Source organism: Ambystoma mexicanum, chromosome 10, assembly GCF_040938575.1.
Source record: "Ambystoma mexicanum isolate Mex_15411 chromosome 10, UKY_AmexF1_1, whole genome shotgun sequence".
Lineage (NCBI taxonomy): Eukaryota > Metazoa > Chordata > Amphibia > Caudata > Ambystomatidae > Ambystoma > Ambystoma mexicanum.
The window spans coordinates 1,451,653,118-1,451,676,844 of record NC_090932.1 but is presented as its reverse complement, the minus strand read 5'-3'; the positions used below and the strand labels follow the sequence as shown (position 1 = coordinate 1,451,676,844).

The following is a 23,727-nucleotide window of genomic DNA, read 5'->3' as shown; positions in this document are numbered from 1 at the left end:
TGGCACTAATTATCTTCAAACACTGGAGAACAGTTGGAAGCTAGCCTAATACCAATACATATGTATTGTAAAATGCTGCATGTGACAAATGTGTAAAGAGGGCTTAATTCAGCCCTCAAAATATAGAAGCAAGCTAAACATTAGGAGTTGGGAAAACTGTAAAGTGCCAATTTCTTAGCCCAGAAAGCAGATTTACTCTGCTCTGGTAAATATGAGATTTCTCCAGCTGCTGCTTCTTACCAAAGCCTGTCGGGTGTCCTATTTTTTTTTCCTTTATTTGTCTTGGTTTATTCAAACCTTTACAAAATCTATACAACATATTAAAATCAAATAAATACACATCAGAATTACATTACTCTTTCTTAACATCATCTCACATCCGTATTTGTCATTTCACAACATAGATATACTAATATAAAAATTCCTAACAATTCATTTCCTACATCATATATTCAGCCTATTTAAAATTGCATTTACTTCAAAATTCAAAACGTAACCAAGGTACGACAATATTACTTTTTATTTTCACCTATTCTAATTCACATACTATTTTTAAGAAAGACAATTGTTCTTATTTTCATCACAATCGATTCACCATGTAATATTTCATACCAGAGCAGTTCACTATTCACTCGGGATATATCTATGACAAATTGTTCAAAGTATTAAATTCGCTTCTCCAAAAGTTTTGGACATTTTACTATTAGGTGATTTAAGGTTTCTCTTTCTCCTTCTACAAGTGTTTACAATATTTAAATTCCACTGCTTCTGGGAAGCAAACATTTCTGGTCTCCTGAGTATTTAGGACATTAGTTTGAAATCTCATTGTGCAGTTTCGAATCATACAAGATGAATATTTTAAAATGTATGTTTCAGTTTTTGGGTACCATTTCCATAATGAAACAGATTGCATATATAATTTAGAATTTAGTAAAGAAGCATTGTTTCCAATCCAATCAAAGGCTTTTATCAAGGTTTTTACTTTAATAGGTTTCTCTGTCAAGATTTTTAACGATAGACCCAAACTGCACATTGATCTTTCAACCGAATCCTTTAGTTCTCTTGAATAACAATCAATTTCTTCATCTACCATCTTACTATAAAGCAAATTCGATTCACTTAACAAACATATCCTTAGAGGGTGCTATAGAGCCAACCAAGATGGCGGCTGCCTAGCGTGCTCCGGCGTCACACTCCAAAAATATCCTGAAAATGATAGATTCCAGGCTCATCTACACCGGTTTTTGCCCCCAAGATCCCCCTCCGACACACAGCAACAAGGAAAACCCAGTCACCGAGTGCCCTGCGCCCTCACAACAGCACAGCCGCACCTCCGTCCCCTGAGGGAAACCGCAGCTGAGCTCAAGTCGCAGCAACCCGGTGCCACCACTACAGCCTCAAGCAGTGTCCAGATCAAGCAACCACTCCACGCAATGCCACGGACCCCCCCCCCCCTCCATACAGTCACTGAGCAGAACTTTTGGAGCCATAAACTGGGCCTGCAGCCTCAACCACGCACCGACGATCCTCACAGCCTTCATACGTCCGCTAGCCCCCCTCAAACCCGAGATCCAAGAAAGTGGAAAGACCAGTACAGCAGGGACGAATCAGCCCACAAAAATGGGGAAAAACAACAAATCGCAGAGAAAACTCACATTCGAATCAGAATCAGTGGATAAAACACCCATAGCAAATATCCAAGGTGCCGATCCTGAGGATACCCTCCAACTTGATAATGACACAGATCAATCCATAGACATCAAAGGGATCCTCCTCGAGCTCAAATCCGGCATCGGCAACATCGACAGCAAGCTCGACAATCTATCTGCAAAGGTCGACCAGATCCAGCACCGACTGGACGAACATGGCGATAGACTGGACACAGCCGAGCAACGGATTTCGGACCTGGACAACCACGCACTCTCCCTGGCATCAAGGCTGTCGATGTGGGAAACGCAAATGAAGGCCGTAGTGGCCAAAAATGAAAACCTCGAAGAGCAATCGCGCCGAAATAACATCAGGATTCTTGGGGTGAGAGAACACCAAATCACAACAAAAATGGAGGACTATGTAGAACAGATCTGCACAGCATTATTTGGCTGCTCAGCACTCTCCAACCTATTCGTAGTAGAGCGAGCCCACAGAGTCCCCTCCAACTGCCCCATCCCCGGGACACCTCCCCACCCGATCATAGCCAAACAACTTAACTTTAAAGATCGCGGCACGATACTGCGTCTGGCCAGAGAGAAGGGTGATCTAAGCTACGACGGAGACAACTTAGAATTCTTCCCGGACTTCTCCCCATCAGTCCAGGCACAACGAAGAACATTCACCGGGGTAAAAAGACGCTTTCAAGATAACCAAATGCTTTACTTTATGATATTCCCTGCCAAGCTGCGCATTCAACCCGACGGAAAGTCCCAATTCTTCAATACCTCGGAAGAAGCAAACTCTTTTCTGGACAAACTGGGCTGTAAACCCAGGACAAACAACCCGCGCACACCGAGAAGAGAACGACCTGCAAGAGCCCCCCCCTTAACACAGCTCACCGTGGGAAGGGGATCAACCCAACCCCACTGGGCAACCGCCTGGAATCTTAGACAGCTAAAAAATCTGACAGGGTGCGACGATCCTTGGGAGGTCACTAGCGCCCCAAGCACAGAAGAGTCATGTTTTGGGATTTTGGAAAGGGGTACATGTCAGGCAAGTTGGGGGTTTCCTGCGATGGGGAGGGTATTTGTTCAACATTCAATAGACAAGCCTGCCGAGAGCCGGAACTCCACCACCCACCTTCTCGAGCGCAAGAAAAGAAACTCCAAGATAGCCCACAGATCCAGAAGGGAGACTCCACATGCTAACCCGCAAACGAGCAGGAGCCCATAGCCAATGGAACTGGGGCCCTTAAACAAGTCAACGAGTCACTGCAACGTCACATTTAAGTTAGCCTCACGGAATATTAGAGGTGGCAACCACCCAACAAAGACAAGAAAAATAATGCAATACCTTCGGAGACACAAAATAGACATCACTCTGCTCCAAGAAAACCACCTCCTCCCGGGTAAGGAAAATCTCTGGGCCCGTGAATGGGGATGCCATAGATACTTTTCTTTGTATTCTTCATATTCCAGAGGGGTGGCCATCCTGATAAACAAAAGCCTAAAATTCAAGCTGCTGTCGACCCAGAAAGACACTACAGGCAGGGCACTACTCGTACATGGGATTCTGGAGGGGATAGAACTCATTGTGAACTCTTACGGCCCCAATATCGATGAGGCAAACAATTTCGACTGGGTCATGACACACCTTGAGGAAGCTGGGGCAGCTACAATAATCTGGGGCGGTGACATGAACACCACACTAGACCCCCAACTAGACAAATCGCACCCAACCTCCACTACGCCCCCCAAAGCCGCACTCCAAATTCTCAAAGTCTGCAAAGCCAACGGCTTGGAGGAAGCCTGGAGACATCCCGAGACTACACGTTCCACTCCTGGGTTCATAAAACGAGTTCACGATTAGACTACCTCTTGGTATCCACACGGAGCGAGCTGCAATGGGGACAATGCCACATCCTCCCAAGGACAATATCCGATCATTCTACGGTCACGCTGGAGTGCACCCCCCCTGACCAGCCACTGGAGATTCAAACCAGGAGCGCTACTAGACCAGGTGTTTGAAGAGGAACTCCGCAAGGAGATAATCTCCTTCTTAGAGAATAACCAGGGCTCAGTGGCATCCGCTGGGACACTGTGGGAGTCCCTAAAATGTTACGTAAGAGGGGTGTGCATAGGCAAGGAGCATGGAATTTTGAAACTCATGAGAACTCAATGCACGCGAAGCCCGTCTAAAAGACCTTGAACACCAAAGTCCGACACCCACAGACCCGCGAATAATCGCAACAATAAAGAAAGAACTGGACACATTCCATGAAGCGGCTGTTTGCGAAATAAAATTTCTAACCCGAGGCCATCACATCCGCCAATATGGCGAAGGGCAAAAACCAGGGGCCCTCCTAGGAAGACTGATAGCAGACAGAACACCCTCTCAGATAACACAAGTACGTGACCACGGAGGCCACCTGGTCCACACAGACAAAGAAATAGCGGAAACCTTCTGGATCTTTTATCAAAATCTCTATGAATCCAAATACAGCGCCAAGCAAGATGAACTTTGTGAATACCTAAATGAAATGGAGCTTTACTGGGTGGACGCCGCATTAAGAGAGCAATTAAATCAACCCATCACACTGGCGGAAATCCATCTCTCAATCAAAGACCTCCCTAAAACCAAAGCCCCGGGCCCTGATGGTCTGATTGGGGAATTCTATAAATACTTTGCTCCCCTCTTAACGCCCCTACTGCTACAAGTGTATGAGGAAGCACTCGACAAAGGAACCCTCTCCCAAACGCTCCGTGAAGCCAATGTGATTTTGCACAAAGCAGGGAAACCCCCAGAGGACTGCAGCTCCTACATACCAATCTCATTGATCAATCTTGACAATAAGATACTGGCCAAGATCCTAACTACCAGGCTACTTCTGCTGATGCCAGCCCTGGTACTCTCAGATCAAGCAGGGTTCCTTCCCGGGCAAAACACGACATTTGGTATAAGGTGCATGTTCGGAGTCATGGAGGCACTAGACCCGTCCCAACAAGCAGTGGCAACCCTCCTAGACGCGGAAAAGGCCTTCGACTCTGTCGAATGGCCCTTCCTCTTTGAGGTCCTACAAAGACGAGGCCTCGGAAAGTACTACATCAAACTCATCACACTATTGTATAACCAACCCCGCTGACACATAATTCTGGGAAGAACTCGTTCACTACCCATAAACCTAAAAAGAGGCACCAGGCAAGGCTGCCCACTGTCCGCAGTCTTTTTCGTGCTGGTAATGGAACCCCTTGCCTCCGATTTACGAGCCCGCCACATACACAGAGGTCTATCTTTCGGCCCTCACAGATTAATAATATCACTCTATGCAGACGATATTGCCCTTTACATTCAAGACCCTGCCGAAAACCTACACCCCATCATGCAGGACATTGTCAAATTCAGCAATTTCTCTGGCCTGAAAATAAATAATAGTAAATCAATAATTTTCCCACTTACTCCAGAGACCCAGAAATTCCAAGATGAATTTGGTTTCAAATGGGAACATACCAAGGTTAGGTATCTAGGCATATACAACTGGCCAGATTCCATCATAGGCTTCTTGAAGATAACTATAGCAATGCCTTAGAAAAAATCCAGGAGAAGGTGACCAGGTGGAAAGCACTACCACTCACACTCTGGGGCCGAGTATCGTTAGTCAAGATGGTAATTCTCCCAAACTTCTATACCTCTTCACAAACCTTTCCCTATTAGTACCCCAAGCATACCTTCACCAAGCGCGCAGCATGATTCTAGAACTCCTGTGGGTGGGAAAACCAGCCAGAATTGCATACAAAACTCTAATCCAACCGGTGAAGAAGGGCAGAATGGCGCTCCCCATCCTGGAGCGGTACTACTGGGCGGCACAAGCCCAATTTCTACAGCATACAGGAAAGATTTTCCCCCCTTCTCCCGACAAGATTCATTCCCGGAATTCCCCTAACCTCAGAAAAAGTATATATGAACTGGATGGACCAACTCCAGTTGCACACCATGGGGGACCTGTTCACCGACCAAAAATTCCTTACGCCCGAACAAGCCATGGCACGTAGAGCCACTACAGCCCTTGACAACTTTATCGATTTCCGCCTCAGGGTCACCCTCCAGGCCTTATTCCCCTCATTCCCACAATAACCGCTGACGTGGCAACCGTTGCATGGAGTCGTCCAGTCCCAGGGAGAAGGCAGACTAGTGTCACTAATCTATAAAACCCTACTAACCGACACAGCCCCTCCGCCTCCCACTCTGAAAGCTAGATGGGAGAAAGCCCTGCAAGCAGAAATCCCAGATGAAGACTGGGACTACATATTTGCTCAGACCCAAAAAGTAGCTCTGAACACGAGATTCAAACTGATGCACCTAAAATACGTGCATCAGGCCTACCACACTCCAGCCAGAATACATGCACACCATCCCACATCATCACCATCATGCAGTCGATGCAATGCCCCAGTAGCTGACTGCCATATACCAATTCTGGAAGTCAATCCTGGAAACAATGGCAGCAATCATCAACACCCCTCTGGAACCCGACCCCAAAATCACTTTACTTGGACTCACCAAACACTTACCCTCCTCAGTGCGCAAACTAGCAGGGCTGTTGTTGCTGCTGGCCCGGAGAAGGATAGCAATGTCATGGGAGAAAGGTCCGATACCGACAACCCAACAATGGCGGATGGACATAACATATTGCCAAGATACTGAAGTGAATTTCATCAAACTCCTACCCCTCCATGTGCGCCCCCCTGACATCTGGGGCCCATACATTACCTATTTAATGTCCACCCCGGACCCAAACTCATTGCGTGACTCCTCCCCAGATACCAACGCCGGCGGGTCTCCCGCCGCCTCCCAACAAAACCACACTGGCAACAATCAATAACATTTACATACAGCAAGTCCAATACCTGACTGGAGAAAGGAACAGGCATGTGGGAAGGGGGCGGTCAGAGAGAGCGACCGACAAGGCTATTTCTTTCTTTTTGTTATGTTTAATGTTTTTTCATTGTTAAAATACCAAAAATAAAGTTTAAAAAAAATAAATAAACAAACATTTCCTTAATAAAGCTGGCTTTTTTCACGTGTCCTATTAGTCTGCTCTTCCTGCCAACCCTGCCGTGCATGGAATCTGCTCACCAGGCAGCTTTCTTTCACAACTAAATTCAGTATTTTCTAAACACTAAATGATTCATGCCATCCAAAGCTTACATTGTAGATTAGCTGTAATTTTCCCATTAACGTGAGTGACATTGTGATTTTATGGCATAAATTGAGTGTTTTGTATGTACAATTTGTTTGGGAAATGGTTGAAAAGCCAATTTACGCTACAGGTGCGTATTTATAGCATAGAAATGCAATTGATTTTAAAAATGCATTGGGGATCATGTTAGTTAAATTCATAATCTGACATCGGGGATCCGTTACGTTTGCAATGCAACGTAAACGGCTCCCCACTGCCAAAATGTAACCCTTTGCATGATGGAGTGCAAAAGTGTAGTACGGCGTCTTTTGCCCTGCACTTTTACACTCTGCCATGCAAAATGAGTATACACTGCCTGGCATGCTTTACTTTTAATTGAGTGCATGCGAGCATGGCAAGCGAAACTGACAAACCCTTCTCGACGTGGTTGCATGTCGGGCAGGGTTTCATTTCATTTGGAAACTGTGAGGGGTCAGCAATGAGAGGTGGACACAAAGTTGAAGTATTTTCAATACTTGCCATGTTTATCGAAATAAAAAGGGGTTCGGAAAAAAGGCCTTTTTATTTATTTATAGGGCATTTGTATGGCGCCTATACACAGGTGTTTCCAGGTACCACAAGACAAGATGGGAGGTAGGGAGGACAAGGGAATGACCACAACAAAAAAAGCAGTTATATTGTCTTTGTAACAATCCTACCATGCAAGTGCTTGACAGGGTGGTAAGTGCAGTGGGGGAGGGGAAGAGGGAGAAGTGCAGGAGTGGGGTGCCCCCAGGAAACGTTTGACGTGCAGAGAGTTGGAGCCAGAGGACCGAAGGACTCTGGCCGGGAGGCATTTAGGAGAGGGAAAGCTGGATGTAACAAGGTCCCAGCCTTGTTGATGATGCAAAGGGTCTTGAATTTGATCCTTGGGGTCACAGGGAGCCAGTGAGGAGATTTTAGGGCTGGAGAGATGCAGTCCCTGGGCTTGAGGCCAAGGATACATCTTGTGGTCATATTCTGGAGGCAGATTCAGGAAGAGGCTGTTGCAGTAGTCTAGCATAGAGAGAACCAGACTCTGGAGACGTAAAGCTTCTGGGGGAAGGTGAGGAAAGGTAGAATGCCCCTGAAAGGTGGAGCTGAAAGTTGGACTTCTTTGCAAGGTCTGTGATGTGTGGAGTGAAAGAGAGAGAGGAGTCAAAGATGATCCCAAGATTTGTTTTGGTCTTTTCTCACAGGTGGGTGAGGGAAGCGGAGTCAAGGAGTCTGGCCAGAGAGTGGGGGGAAACAAGGCGCAGGCATCCCAATGATAAGTATCTCTGTCTTACTGGCATTAAGGCAGAGATCATTGGCAGAGCACCATGGCTGAATAGGCAATCGGGTATGAGGGAGGAAGATGAGATGGTAGAGGATAGCAGCTTGAAAGAGAGCTGTGTGTCATCTGCATAACACTGGAAATGAGGGGAGACTGTGGCTATCAAGTGGGCCAGAGGGGGGTGGTGTGTCTAGCTGCCATGCGGTAAAGTCGCATCTCCAAAGGCTCCTGCTTGATCCTGACAAGAATCTGTTATTGAAAGCAGCTAATTTGCACAATTTATGACCTGCACAGTGCATAAAGGAGAGGGAATGGGGCACGTCCTGATCAGATAGAAACATAAGGTGGAGTGAGAAAAGCAGCATTTCTTCCCGCCCCTCTGCCCACTCCCCCCCCACTTCCTGACCTGAAAACAAAGAAACAAACTCAATAATATAGCGACCGGCATTTGTAAGCAAAGCACTGCGAGAGGAAGCACTACAGAAGATCTAGCAAAACCCAGATTCTATGACGAACGGTCGCTCCGATCCATCCTCCCTATCCAGACACCGTAACCATGTAGGTGCTGAAAACTGCTGGCGGCAGTACAGTCCGCAGTGAACACAGAGCCGTTATCCCCGTCGAGAAAGAGCGGTGCAGCACACAGGGCACAGCTCTGGCATGCGCCCTACTGGGATCCCGAAGGTGTGAGCTGGCTGTTGGATCCCTGCCCACGCGGAGGATATAAATGCACGGCAGCATTGGAGTGCAGAGGTGGCGATCGCCGAAACACCCCAAGAGCTCCCACAGGATGTCCATAGGAACTTGCAGGGGGACACTGTAGAGGTTCACCATAGAATGCGCATACATGGAGGTTGTTGATGTATTGAGGGACGCGTGTAGAGAAGAGATTGCATACACCAATGTGGCATAAGGTGGACAGGGACATCAAAAAGAAGACAACGTGCGCATAATTGCTACTGAATACAACGTATAACAGGGTGCAACTAGTCACCTTAGACGCCACAATAGCCTACACTTGTGCGCAAAACATCACAGACAGACATAGACACAGTCCACACGGACTGCCTGCTGTAGGGAAAAAGTGCAGACTGGGCGCATAAGGCCCAAACCAAAAGACCCAAGCCCACTGTGCGGGTCCGTTGAATCGAAGTGGGTTGCAAGAACCATACTTGCCCGAGGGAAGGGGGTGTGGGCCTCGGTGACAACGCTAAAGAAAATACAAGAGTAGTAGCCTGAATAATGTAGCTCTTGGAATCGAACCAGGCCGAATAAAGTAGTGCTGGGCCCAATCCATTCATGGCCAGTGGCTTAACAAGACGAATAGAGCTACTGAGCAATTAATAAATTGAACTGTCTTGAGCCAGAGACAAACTGTAATATCTGACAAATGTCTAACAAATCTAATAAAGGGAAGGGCAAGCAGACCACAATGAAGTCGTTCACTAAATGCCCAACGAACATGACTGAAGAGACTAATGTTGCGACTGCATCTGGAGCTGCATGACAACAAAATGGAGAACACCAGATTCTTGTTGCTATCGCCACGCTGCAATCTGCATTACAGTCCAGGATGGACGCTGTGATGATAGAGGTCGGTCCTTTGCGACAAGACGTCTGAGCATTGGCAGAAAGGACCAGCAGAATTGAAGCACAAGTCAAAGACAATTCCACAGGCATACCAAAAACACAGTTGGAATTAATGCATTGAAACAGAAGGTGGAAATGCTGGAAGACAGAGCATCTGACGCAGAGGGCAGAGCCCCTAGAAATAACATCAGGATTTTGGGCCTGCCGTAGGGTGTGAAAGGCGCAGACCCTACAGCCTACGTAGAAAATGTGCTGCTGCAGGAGGTGGGCCCAGGCAACCTTCTACAAGGCTTCACGGTCGAACCGGTGCACTGATCATTGTCCAAGAATCCTCTACCAGGAGCACCCCCCAGGCCAATAATAGCCAGAATAATGAATTATAAAGACAGAGAGAAACTTAATGCACTCCCCGGAATTGCGGTGACACCCTAATTTGCCTTGAAATGGCTCACTGCAGCTGGTCTGTGGTCAGAAATGTAGATGTACAAATTCGCAAGAGCTATTTTCTATAAAGGGATATTTTGTAAGGCAGGAGGGATCAAAGACAGAGTCCACTCCATCCAGACGACGCCTGGAACCCTGGCTGCAGCTACCCCTCTGCAAGCATATCTTACAAATCCATGTGGTGGCGTGACCACAACAGCTTTGTGGTGGGCCATGCGGCCATCAAACAATGATATGGGTGGAACACTCTTAAGCCGCTATGAAAGGGCGTTCTTGTCAAACCCCATTATCTAAAGTGAAGGGAAATATTTCCATGTGATGGGGGAAACCCGAGAGACTCCAATATGGCAAATTGGTCTCAGATGTGGAGGTCTGTATGTCATTGCAAAGAAGGGTGTACCATGCACGGGGTAGCCTGGGGAAATCTCAGAAAATATGGGGCAAATGGGCAAAAGCTAGTTAAAAGTAGGAATTGGGAGGAAGGCCACCCGGGGACGCTAGGATGATGGCATCCTAGAAGCGCTGTTCTGTCATCCAGGCTCTTGGAAGTGATTTTGCCCTCACTTTATGCCCCCCTAGGAGGCCGGCTGAGCCTGTGGGCCGCACATTCGGCCAAAACCCAGAGAAAAATGCACCCAGCAAAGGGGAGTTTTGGCTCCCTCCCCTTGCCGGCGCGAAGGAGAGACAGGGGAGAGGAGCTGCGGGAGGTGAGACGGCAGAGACTCATCGGTTTTGGTGTGGGGGTGAGTGAGGGGATACAGTCTGCCTCCCCCACACATGGGACCATAGGCGGCTCCCCACACCTCCCCCGCCCCACACCGACACAGACGGTGTCGATTAGGCCCGGCATGGCTTTGAGGGACACAGCAGGGGCTCTCCGGAGCCGCCACCGGACAGCAGAGGTGGCGTGCGGCCCGGCCCCCACAAGAAGAGAGATGCAGCCAGGGCCCCCCGGTGGATTGAAGGGAAGAACAAGCCCTGACTGAGGGACGACCCGGGGCCGAGCAGTGATTGTGCCCAGCATAAAAGAGCAGCAGCAGGACCATGCGAGTCTGTTAGGAAACCAGCCGGATAGGGTGGGGAAGAACCAATCTTATATCTTTCAACTGCCTGGAAGGAAGAAGGCACATCCACAGAGAACAAGCACCCTAGAGGTGTGGGCCCCCAATAAAGGGGTGTGTGCCCACCTCGTGGAATGCTGTGCCTAGGTGGGACTAGCCGCCCTGAAGGGCCTGGATGGACAGCCAAGGAGCTAAGGCGCCGGAATATCACTAGGTGCCTGCCAGTGGACCTACTGGTTGTAGCGAAGGGCCTGGAATAGGAGACAGAGACTGTGTGTGGTCTCCGAGGGCGGGGGTGTGGGCCAGAACCACAGGGACGCGGAGGTGATCCCGAACTGAGCCCTTAAGAGGAAGTATATCTTAGGAGGTGTGGGCCCCCAGCCTTGGGGCGTGTGCCCGCCACCCTGGAAGTGGGGCCCCGCAGCGACCAGTGGGGAGCAGTGGTGTGTTTGGTCAACAGAGCACAACAAGGCACCAGGAGTGGCGCTTTGGAGAAGGCACCCAAGCAGTGAATGGTGCTGACCCATCCGTGAGATGGAGGTGCCCCAGGGCTCGCATTAGCAACGGGGGTAGGACGGAGGGTTGGGGGCCCCGGAACGAGGGGCGTGTGTCCACCCCATCCCTAAGACATGGAACTTAACCACCCGACAGGTGGCACAGAGACACATTCCCTTTGGATGCTTCACAGGCTGATGGTTTCCTGGTGAAGGGGAGGTCGTGGACAGAGGAGGGCCTGGAAAAACTGTACCAGCTGGTGGACGCAATAGGAAGGAGTCCACCGGGTCCAGAGCTACATGGAGGCGAGGTGAAAGCTGGTTGAATTTGCGTACCCAGGCAGACCGGATCCCACGGCTCACCCTGATTTATGGAAGATGGAGACCGGGGGTGGAATCGCGAACAGACAAATAGCCTACACTGCTTTGGGATACCGACGGCGGAATAAGAATCAAACAGAACCCTTAGGAGGATCATACATGGCATTACAAAGCTCCTCATTGAGGACAACTTTATTGATGAAACGAAGATCGAGAGGGTTCATAGGGTTCGCGGAGAGGTCCGAGGTCAGTCCTGGCCCGTTTCCAGAACTACCCGGATAGACTCAAAATCTTGGAAACGGCCAAGGCAAAGGTGCCAGTAATGATGAGTACTGCGAGGAACACAAATTTTCAATACCGGTCTTCCCTGACCCTAACAAAGAGAATAATGTGTCTCCCCCTGACAAAATGGCTCAACTAGAAAGGAACCCGATACAGGTAGGGATTTCCGTTCTCTATTTCCTTTGAACTATAGGTTCTGAAGTACAGACTTGTTACAGAGAACGAAATAAATAAAATAACTGGGGAGCTGCTCGGTAGAGATGGGGGGGGTCTCAGGCTCACAAGGCAAAGGTGGAGTGGACAGACAATGGCATATCAAGGGCCCCAGAAGGAAGTGCTTTGCCGTATCAGGGAAGTTTCTTAAGCTGAATACTCCCCAGACGGACACGCCCTGAACACTTTACGGGCAGTGGGTGCTTATTGGCTGCAGCGGCTTGAAGGGCTAGATGGGCTGGTTGGCCTGGGTTGGGGGGGGGGGGGTGGTGGAGTGGGAGTTTGGGGAGAACAGATTCGAGGATCTTACTACTATGGCTGGGTTAGTGGGGATTATTGGGGTTGTAAGAGGCTTTTTGTTTTTTAACGCTATTTGAAGTTGGGGGCATGAGTGGGGGCACTGGGGGTTGAGGCGTCATGAGTGGGGGCCTGGGTTTCGGGCCTGCCTGGTGGTTCTGCACTCTTCTAGTGACAGTAACTGGAGGGGACCGGGTGCCTAAGGGGTGTGGGCAGGGGGGCGGGGTTATCGAGAGTTAAGGGGGGTTTTGGAATTTCTTGATCCGACGATGTTATTCGCACACTTCCGTTCTGGTACGGTACAATGGGGAGGGTCAACTCCCTGGTGGTTAAAGGGATGGGAAACGAGATCAGGGTATGGCTGACTCAAGGGGAGGTGACAGGGGGGACAGTCTGAGGGTATGTATGCTGAATGTGAAAGGGCTGAACTCCCTTACTAAGCGGTCCCTGGTTGCTAGGGAATTTAGAAGATCTGAGATGGATGTCCTATTCCTCTAGGAGATGAAATACTTGAGGGGCGAAGAGCAAAGGATTCCCTGTGGTCTGGTGTGGGAACAGTATTGGGGCTCTGGGATAACGAGATGCCAAGATGTACACCAGGCTATTGGCCGCAAGGTTGGAGGGAGACTTGCCGAGACTTGTCCACTCAGATCCAGTGGGGTTTGTAATAGGGCGGCAAGGGGCCGATACCATGAGGAAGAGGCTGCATTTGATTAACGGGGTACAGGGCTGGGAGGATGACCCTACGCTCCTTTTCATAGATGCTGATAAGGTCATTGACAGGGTGGAATGGGACTTTTTGGAGGCAGTGCTAATTAAGTTTGGGGTAAGTAAGGGATTTATAAGGGGCATCATGGCACTGTATGCTTCCCCCAGGGCATGTGTGGTGGTGAATAGGGGATACTTGCACTGGTTTAATTTGGAAAGGGGGATCAGAGGGGGCGCCCGCTCTCCCCGATACTATTTATACTGTCACTAGAACCATTGGCCAACAGGATAAAGGAGGACAGAAGAGTTGAAGGGATTAGGGTGGAAGAGAACTTGTATAATGTGGGCTGTATGCGGATGACATGCTCCTCCACCTGGTAAATCCCTTGACATCCAGAGGGTCTGGAGCTGTGCATAGCCTGTTGCCGTGTTTTCCCTGCTGGGAGTGGGGAACACAGAGACTTCCCCGCCGCCAACCGCTGCAAGAAGGTCTGGAGGAAGCGAGCGCTGCTCGCCAGAGCTCCTCAGGAGTGAAATAGGAGCCAGCAAGAACCTGAGAGCAAAACCAGAGCACCCGGAGGAGTGGCTGCACACCGCTGATTGATAGGGATGTATCACTCAGCCGGGCGCTCCAGGGGCATGGTGTGTGTCACAGCGAATGCCGGTCAAGCAAAAGTATATGGAAAAGGGGTCCAACGTGAACTATTGAATACCGAACAAGTTGCCAAACAGATTGTGAATGATAAACTAAGGAACATTTATCGAACAAATATTGCACGAATGAAACAGAAAGTGATGTTCATTTGCGAACAAGATGAATTTAAAGAGTCAGCATTTTGCGAACAAAGTGAAACAAGTGAAAAGCAAAACACTATTGGATAGTGTGAAAGCAAAGTGGTAACCAGGACAAATGAACCAGTGGTAACCAGGTAACCTTGACCAACATGTGACTCTCACACAAAGGAAAGTGAGAGTCACATGTTGGTCAAGGCAAGAAGTTGATAAAGTGAACCATAAGCATGTGTGAAAGTATAGAACAGATGCAGAAAAAAACCTGTGTTGTCAAGGAAGTTCTATGAGAAAGAAATGAACTGGGGTAAAGTGCCAAGGGTTATCGGTTGCGGGACCTGTGATGGGTGGACTGTGTTGGCCGACAACTGTGCCTAGACCGACAAACCTTTACTTGGAGTAAACCAGGGGAAGTTAAGTGGCTCAGGCTGATCGCCTAAAAGGAAAGGCAAACTAAGCATGTTGATTTGACTGTGAACTTGAAGCCAGAAGAGCTGCATACTTGGGGATAGGAACGCCGAGAACCATTTTGTGTGAAACTGTGCTGAACTTGGGGAAGGTAACCCCGAGACCATTCTGTGGAACTGTGTTGAACTTGGAGAAGGGAATACTGAAACCATTTTGTGGAACTGTGTTGAACTTGGTGAAGGGAACCCTGAGGCCATTTTGTTGGAACATTCTTCAACTTGGGGAAGGGAGCCAAGAGAGCTGCAAGAAGCTCAGAAATGTACTTTGAACACTCTTTCTTTAGTTACTGACATCCCTATGGTGTTAATGCCCCGTTCCAAGGGCTGGAATGGGGTTTAACGGCCCGGTAGCCCAAGTTATCGGGCCGAGCGAAGCGAGGGTGGATAACGAGGGCACCAGGCTTTTACCCCCGTTCTAGCACTTGAAACGGGGGATCAGGACTATTAGCACCCCGGGTTGCCAAAGCGGTAACCCCATGTGCTAACAAAATATATTTTCCTTTGTTCAACGGGACACAGCACGGAAACCGTTGAGCGAAGGAAAATGCTTTTCCAAGATGGCCACCATGGAAAGGGAAGCAGGGTTCCATATAGAGCCCCTCTTCCCTTTCCATGGCGGGCTGCAGGAGTGGAGAGAAAGGTGCATTGGGGAATGTTGCCGCCGCATAAATACGGAAAGGGGTGAGGGGGCTGAGGTGGGAGAAAAAACAAAAAACGGGACGGAGGGTAGGGGGGAAGATGGCGGCGGGGGAGCCGGCCGTCAGGCGGGATATAACGTGAGCTTTCACCAGCAGATCAGGCCCGCGTTCCTAGACACCTGATTGAATGGCTGGCTCCCCCTGCAAGGGTGCTAATACACCATTTTTTGCTTTATTTGTGAGAGCAAGTAAAGGTTTTGGACACACAGACTATTAAGTTGAACACACTATCCTTCGTTTATTTAGGTAGGGAAATCCCACCTTATTATAGGGCAAGTTAGGCCTTGAACCATCCTGACATTTGAGTTAATAAAGATCTTTTGTTTGAACTTTGAATCTGTTGTCTGTGTCTGTATCCCTCTTCTGACTCGCCAAAGCGTGTGGGGTAAAAAAGCATGCTGTGTAAATCACATGCCACACATTTTGGTTTTGATTCAGTGAACATTTTGTATTTACAAAACGCGACGTAGATAAACGACTCTGCAGAACAATGCCACTTTGCAGGCTCATCTCAGGCATTCTGAACTAAGTAGCGCTTTGTTTTCAAAGCTATTCATATCTGTACACATTTGCATATATACATGCTAAACCTTATAGTGAGCAGTTTACATATGTTCAGAAAACGTGCATGTATGCTTAAAATTAGCCTACTTTAGCGCGTAAGCAGTTCAGACCGAGCGTACGTAAATTGTGACACAAAACCACTAGAACTCTTTCTAATACTCCATAACTTCACTGGTCACACAGCACGTATAATACATTCTAGTAGATGCCTTTATCTAGTGTATAGATGTGAAAGGGAAGAACTTGATAGGTGTTTTACTCCTTTCAGTTATGTCTTTTACAAGTGCCGTTGTAATGTATTTTTTGTTTATTTTTGTAGATGTTAATGTACTCACTGCAAATTGAATCATCTGTGCTGTAAACATGAAACACTTGGAGAGAAGTAGGCGTGTTGTAAGAGGAAGGGGTAGTTGTGACTGGATGGGATAGGCTTGTCACAAAGGGACGTTGTTATACATTTCCCATGGACGATTAGTGTGGTCCTCATTGGGGGGCAGCTTATTCGATAGAGTGGTTGCTTGTATGATTAACTGTCTCTGTCCACGTCCTAGAGATGGGTAGGAATTATATGCCAGATCTGTGATGTTACTTCCGTGAGTACGTGTTAATTTATTTGCGGAGGTTGGTGGGGATAGCTTATGGATGCACTTGTAGGTGCACCACTTAAGTTGTATTCTAGCCTTGATAGCATGCCAGAAAAGAGCTTTGAAGAGTTCAGTGACAGGGTCATGTTTGTCATAAGGTCTGCAGTGAGGCGACTTAGCATTTTGTACTTCCGGCAGATGTACTCATTGTTGTTAAAGCGTGTGATGTAGGGACATAGATGAATAGCAACTTTATTGCAGATGTAATTTATGTTAAGAGTTTTCATAGATTGGTGTATTGTGTGCCCACCATGCGTATCCGCACTTTGGTCTGCTAGAGAATAGAAAAGGGCAACAAAGGAGAGGAAAATGGCAGAGAGAAAAGGTAAACACACACAAAAGATTAGTACCATAAGCAAAGGGAATGTAGAAAGATTGAAGCCTGACGCTGATCAGAAAAGGGCAAATGCTTAATGTGCCTGCAAACAAAGATATACACTCATGTGAGACGCATGTAGTACTTAGAGGGATCTACTGAAATTAGTCAGTGAGTGATTCTGTGTTGGGCTTGACATATGCCCCAGTATACCGTTCAAGCATTTAAGCGCATATGTTAGAAGACTCCATAGACACCAAAGAGAAATCTGGGATTTCCCAGCCTACTTTCATACAGCCCAGATTGGACTGAGTACAAAGCAAATACATTCAGTATGCCGGAGAAGATAAATCAGCTGTGTGCGCTGTCCATCGGAGTGCCGTACTTGTCTCTTTACAAATTGAAGGAGGGGTGCAGTAAAGGCAATATTGTAATATTCTGAAAATGTGTTGTAATATATTGTCTGGGAGTGCTGTACTAAGAAAAAATATTGTGCTTCCACTTTTTAGGGTCTTTGGCTTGAACTATGCAAATATACATTTCCTCTCAAATTAGTACATAAAGGGTCACTTGTTTACTGTAGCAAAATGCAATATTACTTAATTCAATGTAACCTTACTGTTTCCATTGAGTAGTAGTGAAATTAATTTATTTTAAAAGACAGAAAGACATCTCAGCTGTAGAGTGGGTTATGTATACGGACCTGTAGATCTAATGAAACTAAGTTCCATTAAAATGCATTGGCATTTGTTTCATTCGCAGGTAAAGTCTCGGGTGGCATTTGGCAAGCCCTTAGCTGAACAAGGAACTATCATGGCAGATATTGCTAAATCTCGGGCAGAGATTGAACAGACCCGATTATTAGTACTGAAAGCTGCACATCTGATGGATACTGTTGGAAATAAGGTAAATACTGCCCCTTTTGTCTGATACATTATCATCAAACAGTGTGTGACCCTCTAGTGCAACGTTCTAGGTTTCCCTTCCAGGGGTGTAACACAAAATGTGGGGGCCCCCTGCGAGCCAAGATGAGTGCTTCCCCAACTCGGCAACAAATCACTGGTCGTGCCTCACTCTGGGCCGGCATAGATTATCATGCTTGCGCAATACGCGCAAACGTGCTGCTGCAGGGATATGCTGCACACTGCACTAGGAGAAAGATATAAATATGTGTTTAATTGCGATATACAGCACACTTTCTGAGAAAAATTGGCTAAAAAGCCAGTGTTTGCAATTGTTTTGTAGGGTAACACCAATCCAATAGATGCAAGTCACCAACTATGCACAGGAACATTAATGCTTTGCTATTCAAAATGCCATGCCACAATGAAAACATGTCCAACTGGCTGCACAATGTAGACCAGTGTAGACATGTAATAACGTTACAGTAAAGCATGCCAGGCCACATTTAGACATACCTAGACTGGTTGCACCAAAATGCCAATCGAAGCAATTACACATCAAGAAGAGAACACACTTTCAAGCCCATGGCCTCTAACAGCACGGCCAAACTCTTTAAAATCTGCAAGGAACTGGTCAATCCTGTTGCAGTTTTTACCTCTCCTGTTCCCTCCCAGGCACTCTGTATGCCTCTGTCATCTCACTTCTCCGCTTAAACTCAGTACATCCTGTCCTCCATCTCCTCTTCCTCTCCCTCTCCCCCTTCCTCTCTCGGACCCCCTTAGGCCAACTCTACCTCTCTTCCTCCTTTCTCCTCTGACAACACCTAACAAGGTTTCTAGACAAGTCTGATCTATGAAAGTGTCATCCAAACAGGTGCTTCACTGCTCCTCCAGAACCATCAAGGACCATATTGACACCCTCGCTCCAGCCTTGGCCGATTTCTGTAATCACTCTTTCACCACTGAAATGTTCCCCTCTCCCCTTAAGCACTCCCTTATGCACCCACTCCTCAATAAGCCGTCTGCTGATCCTGCCTGCCCGGCAAACTATCGCCCAATCTCCATCACCCCCTTCCTGGGCAAACTGTTGGAAAAGCTGGCCATCTCACAGCTTACACTCCACATGGAATCTGTTGGTTGTCTCCATGACCTTCAGTCTGGCTTCAGAGTTGACAGAGTCATGGAAACTGCTCTCCTGAACACCTGTGAAGATCTGCTCTCTAACCTTGATTCCAGCATTCCTTCTGTCCTCATCCTCCTTGATCTTTCCTCTGCTTTCGACACGGTCAACCACGCCATCCTGATCAATCGACTCCATGAGAACCTGGGCATCATGGATCAGTCCCTTGAGTGGCTGACCTCCTTCCCCTTGGACAGCCCCTGCCAGGTCCAATTTGGTCCCTTTCTCTCTGCTCCATCCTCTCACCCTGGTTTTTCAACCACTACTTGGCCCCTTTGCCCCACCTGATCTCTACCTTCTCCTCTAACTTTCAATGTTATGCGGATGACACTCCTCTTTCCTTCAGGCTCCCCTCAGACTCCTCTCCTCTCTCGCTCATTGTTGTGCCTCCAACAATCTCTGCCTTAATGTCAGTAAGATGGAGATCCTTCGCATTTGGACTCCTGCACCTGCTTTCCCTCTCTCTCTGGCCGCCCGCTTTGGGGCCTCTTTCTTCGCCTTCCTGTGAGGCAAACAACCTTGGTGTCATTTTTGACTCCACTCTCTCTTTCTCACCTCTCATCTCTGACGTCACCAAGAAGTCCCACTAGCAGCTGCACCTCCTCAAAGGTACTTTTGCCTTTCTCACTTTCCCCCAGAAGCTCAATGTCGCCAGAGCCCTGGTTCTCTCTAGGCTGGACTACAGCAACAGCCACTTCATCAATCTGCCTTCCTCAACTGTCCACCCTCTGCAACTAATCCAGAACAGGACTGTGAGACTTATCCTTAGCCTCAAGCCCAGCGATCGTATCTCTCCAGCCCTGAAATCTCTCCACTGGCTCCCACTTGCTGCAAGGATCAAGTTCAAGACCCTTTGCATTGTCCACAAGGCTTCCTGGGCCTGGGGCCCGCACTACATCCAACACTCTTTTCCAAAATATCTTTCTTCTCAAGCCCTTCGCTCAGCTACCTACAACTCTCTAAGGTTTAGATGCTTCTCCAGGCAGAGGGTGGGGGGTAGATCTCTCTCCTCTGCAGGTGCCTCCCTCTGGAATAGCCTCCCTGCCCCTCTCAAACTTGAGCCAGACCACCTGATGGTCTGGAAGCAGCTCAAAACGTTCCTCTTCTCTGCTTTCTCTCTCTTCCTCCCCTGCTGCCCCACCTGTCTGCTGTACCGACTCGTTGCTTGGCTACCCTCAGAGTCTCACTGAGTCCAGACTCTTTCTTGATCAGTCACCTTTGCACTGCCTCGGGCCTGCCACACACTTAGGGGCTGTAACTGTAACCGTACAGTCCCTTGTTCTCCTTGAACTACCCAGAGCCCCGCTGCCCTGGCTGCTCTTACTCAGAGCATTGCTGCCCTGTTTTTCCCTCCCTTCTCCCTTGCATTTCCCCCCTCCCTTCACCCTGCACTTCTCGTTCTCGCACTTGCACAATCTGAATGACACAAGGCCTAGTAAGATCGTTTGTCTTGTCCTCCCTCTATCTTCCCTCACTTGTCTTGTCACGCCTAGAAACACCTGTGTACAGGTGCGTTATTAATGACTTATATCATATAATTTGATCAGAAACTGAGGAATGACTAGACTGTATGCACCGAAATGCCTCTCAAGCCAGTAATACCAAATATCATGCCTGCTTAGTCTGGACATGGACAGCCATTATGATTTGTTGCACAATCCTGCCCCACACATCCCCTCTCCCTCCCAACCATACCCCATCCTCCAAAATCCGCTCCTGGGCCTAGAATTACCTTCACGTCCCTCGTCCTTGTCCCAGAGCTTCCGTATGAGGCTCTTTGCCTCATAGGTAAGTACTGGGATGAGGAAGAGTGGGACTAGGAGTAATGAAGATTACAGGTAGCTAAATCAGGTGTTACCTCTATGTACCTCTACCTCACCCAAGTACTTGTGTATGAGGCAGCATGCCTTATACACAAGTACTGTCTCATACACACTGGGATGAGGAAGAATAGGGCTAGGAGTAATGAGTAATCAAGGCATTAAACACACGTATTGGTGCAACACCATTGAGTTGACTGGGATTCAGCACTCCCTCCTCCCCCCTGAAATTTTGGGCTATGTTGACTCGATCTGACTGACCTTCAGAGCAGTTGCCAGACAGAACAGGACACAGATGTTAAATGGCACCTGGGTTTCACTGTTAACAAGAGCCCAGCAATTACTAACATAAAGCATTTCACTATTAGTACCTGCATTCAAATGCCACATTTTTTAGGCAATTGAAATCGTGATGTGGGTTTAATACTTGCATGCCAGGGGAGTGATTGGAAGGGTAGAGGGGGAACAGGAGACCACTCATTCTCACAGCAGTCCATAAGTGGGTGCTCTCAACCTTAAAGGAGAGAGTTAACTGCTTGTAACATTGAAGCTGCACAAGAATAGTCTCATTAAAATGCATAAAGAAATGAGATGCCCCCAAACAAATAAGTTTGCCCCTCCCCCACCTCAAATGACTTTACCGCCTCTCCCAACATTTGATGGGTTAGCCCCTGAAATGTAGTTTTGTTGCGCTCCTGAACGCAAGCACACACACCATTCACCATATACACAAACACACACACACACACACACCCAGCCATCCATACATTTAAGTGTGCATTCTTTCACCATACAGGCACACCCAGGCATCCATACATTTAAGTGTGCACCCTTTCCCCATACAGGCTTGCTCAGGCAGCCACCAGTACATTAAAGTGTGCACCCTTTTACCACACACTCACACATGCACATGTCATGGGGTTGAGGGAAGCCCTAATACTTCAAAAAGAAATTGGGCCTCATTACAACTATGACGGTCTGGAAACAATGGTGCCGGTAAGTTTACGGGCACCGTTGTTTCCGGACCGGCATAATTCAGCTATGCGGGCGGTTGCCGTCCCGCCCGGCAGGTCAGACCTGCCGGGCAGAACGGCACCCACCCACAGAGTTTTCACAAAAGCACCAGCACCATTATTAACGTGCCGGTGCTTCTGTGGGCCCCATTCCCATAGAGTCCGTTGGAAATGGGGACTTAACCATTTGCTGGCGCCTGACTTCCCGGACTGCCGGGGTTGTAATCACCCGGTGTTACCGGGATGTCGGGCACCAGTAAATTATTACGGGTCCGGCGGCAACCTGCCGATAGCACCGGTACGGTTACCGCCAAACCCGTAATGAGGCCCATTGTTTCTTTTTGAAGTCACTCTGACTTCATAAAGAAATTATTTCCGTTAAGGAGCGAACCATAACGAAAATAATTTCTTTGTGAAGGCAGAGTGACTTCAAAAATAAACTATTTTGAAGTCATAGGGCTCCCCTAACCCCATGACATGGAGACCTCCAGCCTAGGGTCTTCCATGCCATGGGGAGGGCTGTGCCCTCAGGCTTCAAAAAGAAAGTTTCTTTTTGTAGTCTCTTTGCCTTCATAAAGAAGTGATTTCTGTTAGAGAAATCTTTTCTTCATGAATGCAGAGTAAATTCAAAAAGAAAAAAAATATATTTTTTTTGAAAAAAAAGACATTTGTTTTCCTCCAGTGGGCCCCCCTCCCAGGACATGTGCTGGCGGGGCCCCCCGCACCACGGGGGCTGCGGGGGCCCCTTATACGCCAGTTTATTGATGACAGTTTTGCTCCCATGATTGGTCAACTTTTTGCCTAGATGTCAATTTATTGAACCAAAATCCTTTGCTTCTGCTACAGTAAATTCTTCACTTGAAGTGCCGATCATCTGTACATTTTTATTTTCTGCTTTCAGGTTATTCGGAAATTCCTGCCTGCTGTGGTGGCACCATATAACAGCAGTGATATTTTCACTTTGAAAGGTTTGGCAAAATTATAGCATTCTCCTGCCAGCCCCATTGCCTAGATTGAGATGGACCCTTTTTGATACAGGATGTGATGTTTCAGTTCCCCTGTCCTGCTAAAATTTGAATTTTCACAGATCGGAGAGCACAGACTATATTCTCCCCCTCACTCCATTCAGGCTCTTGTGCTTTTTACTACTTTTCACATTGATAGATCAATAACAATTATACTCGCAAAGTATGTACTTCCCCTTCAATTTCTAATTTAGGCGCAAGTATAGGTGTGACCGCACACACCAGCTCCGCCCTCTGGTGCCACACCTCAGTCCCTTTTTCCGTACAATGGGAACGGACACTTGCACTGCATCAGCGTAATTCTTTTCTGTGCGCTTCCTCTTAAAGGCGTTAAATGTGCTTTTTTCCCCCAATTTCTTCCACTGCCTTCGGTGTCCTGGTCCCTCGGCCTCGGACCCTCATAAACGCTGTTTGGAGTGTTTGGGGACTGACCACAAGTGAGACTCTTGTGCTGCTTGCAACGCCCGACACTGAGGTCTGTGAGGAACCTGAGGGCGTCCACACTTCTTTTTCCCCAGGATCCTCCTCTCAGGTGGCCAGGGAAAGGCCCATCACGTTTAGATCCCGACCCTGGGAGTGGATATGTGAAGGAGGAACACCTGGGTGGAGGATACTTGCAGAGTGGGGAGAGGATGTCCTTAGTTGAGACATGGTATCCCCATTTTCCTTTTCAACCATCTTGGGCAAAAGCAGCTGCCATAGTTGAGAAAGACAATCTCACATATATACTGGGCAGTGGGCCAGCGAAAGAGGCATTC

At 48.0% G+C, this 23,727-nt stretch overlaps 1 protein-coding gene across 3 annotated transcripts in view; it reads left to right on the top strand.

Moving 5' to 3' along the window:
• The window catches only part of ACAD10 (acyl-CoA dehydrogenase family member 10), a 2,051,508-nt gene that overhangs the window by 1,560,746 nt on the left and 467,035 nt on the right, over window positions 1-23,727 (top strand). For all 3 annotated transcript variants that reach the window (XM_069619514.1, XM_069619513.1, XM_069619515.1), the window contains one exon: window positions 17,792-17,935. In XM_069619514.1, the coding sequence (XP_069475615.1) occupies window positions 17,792-17,935 (144 nt within the window). The remainder of the gene's footprint in view (window positions 1-17,791; window positions 17,936-23,727) is intronic.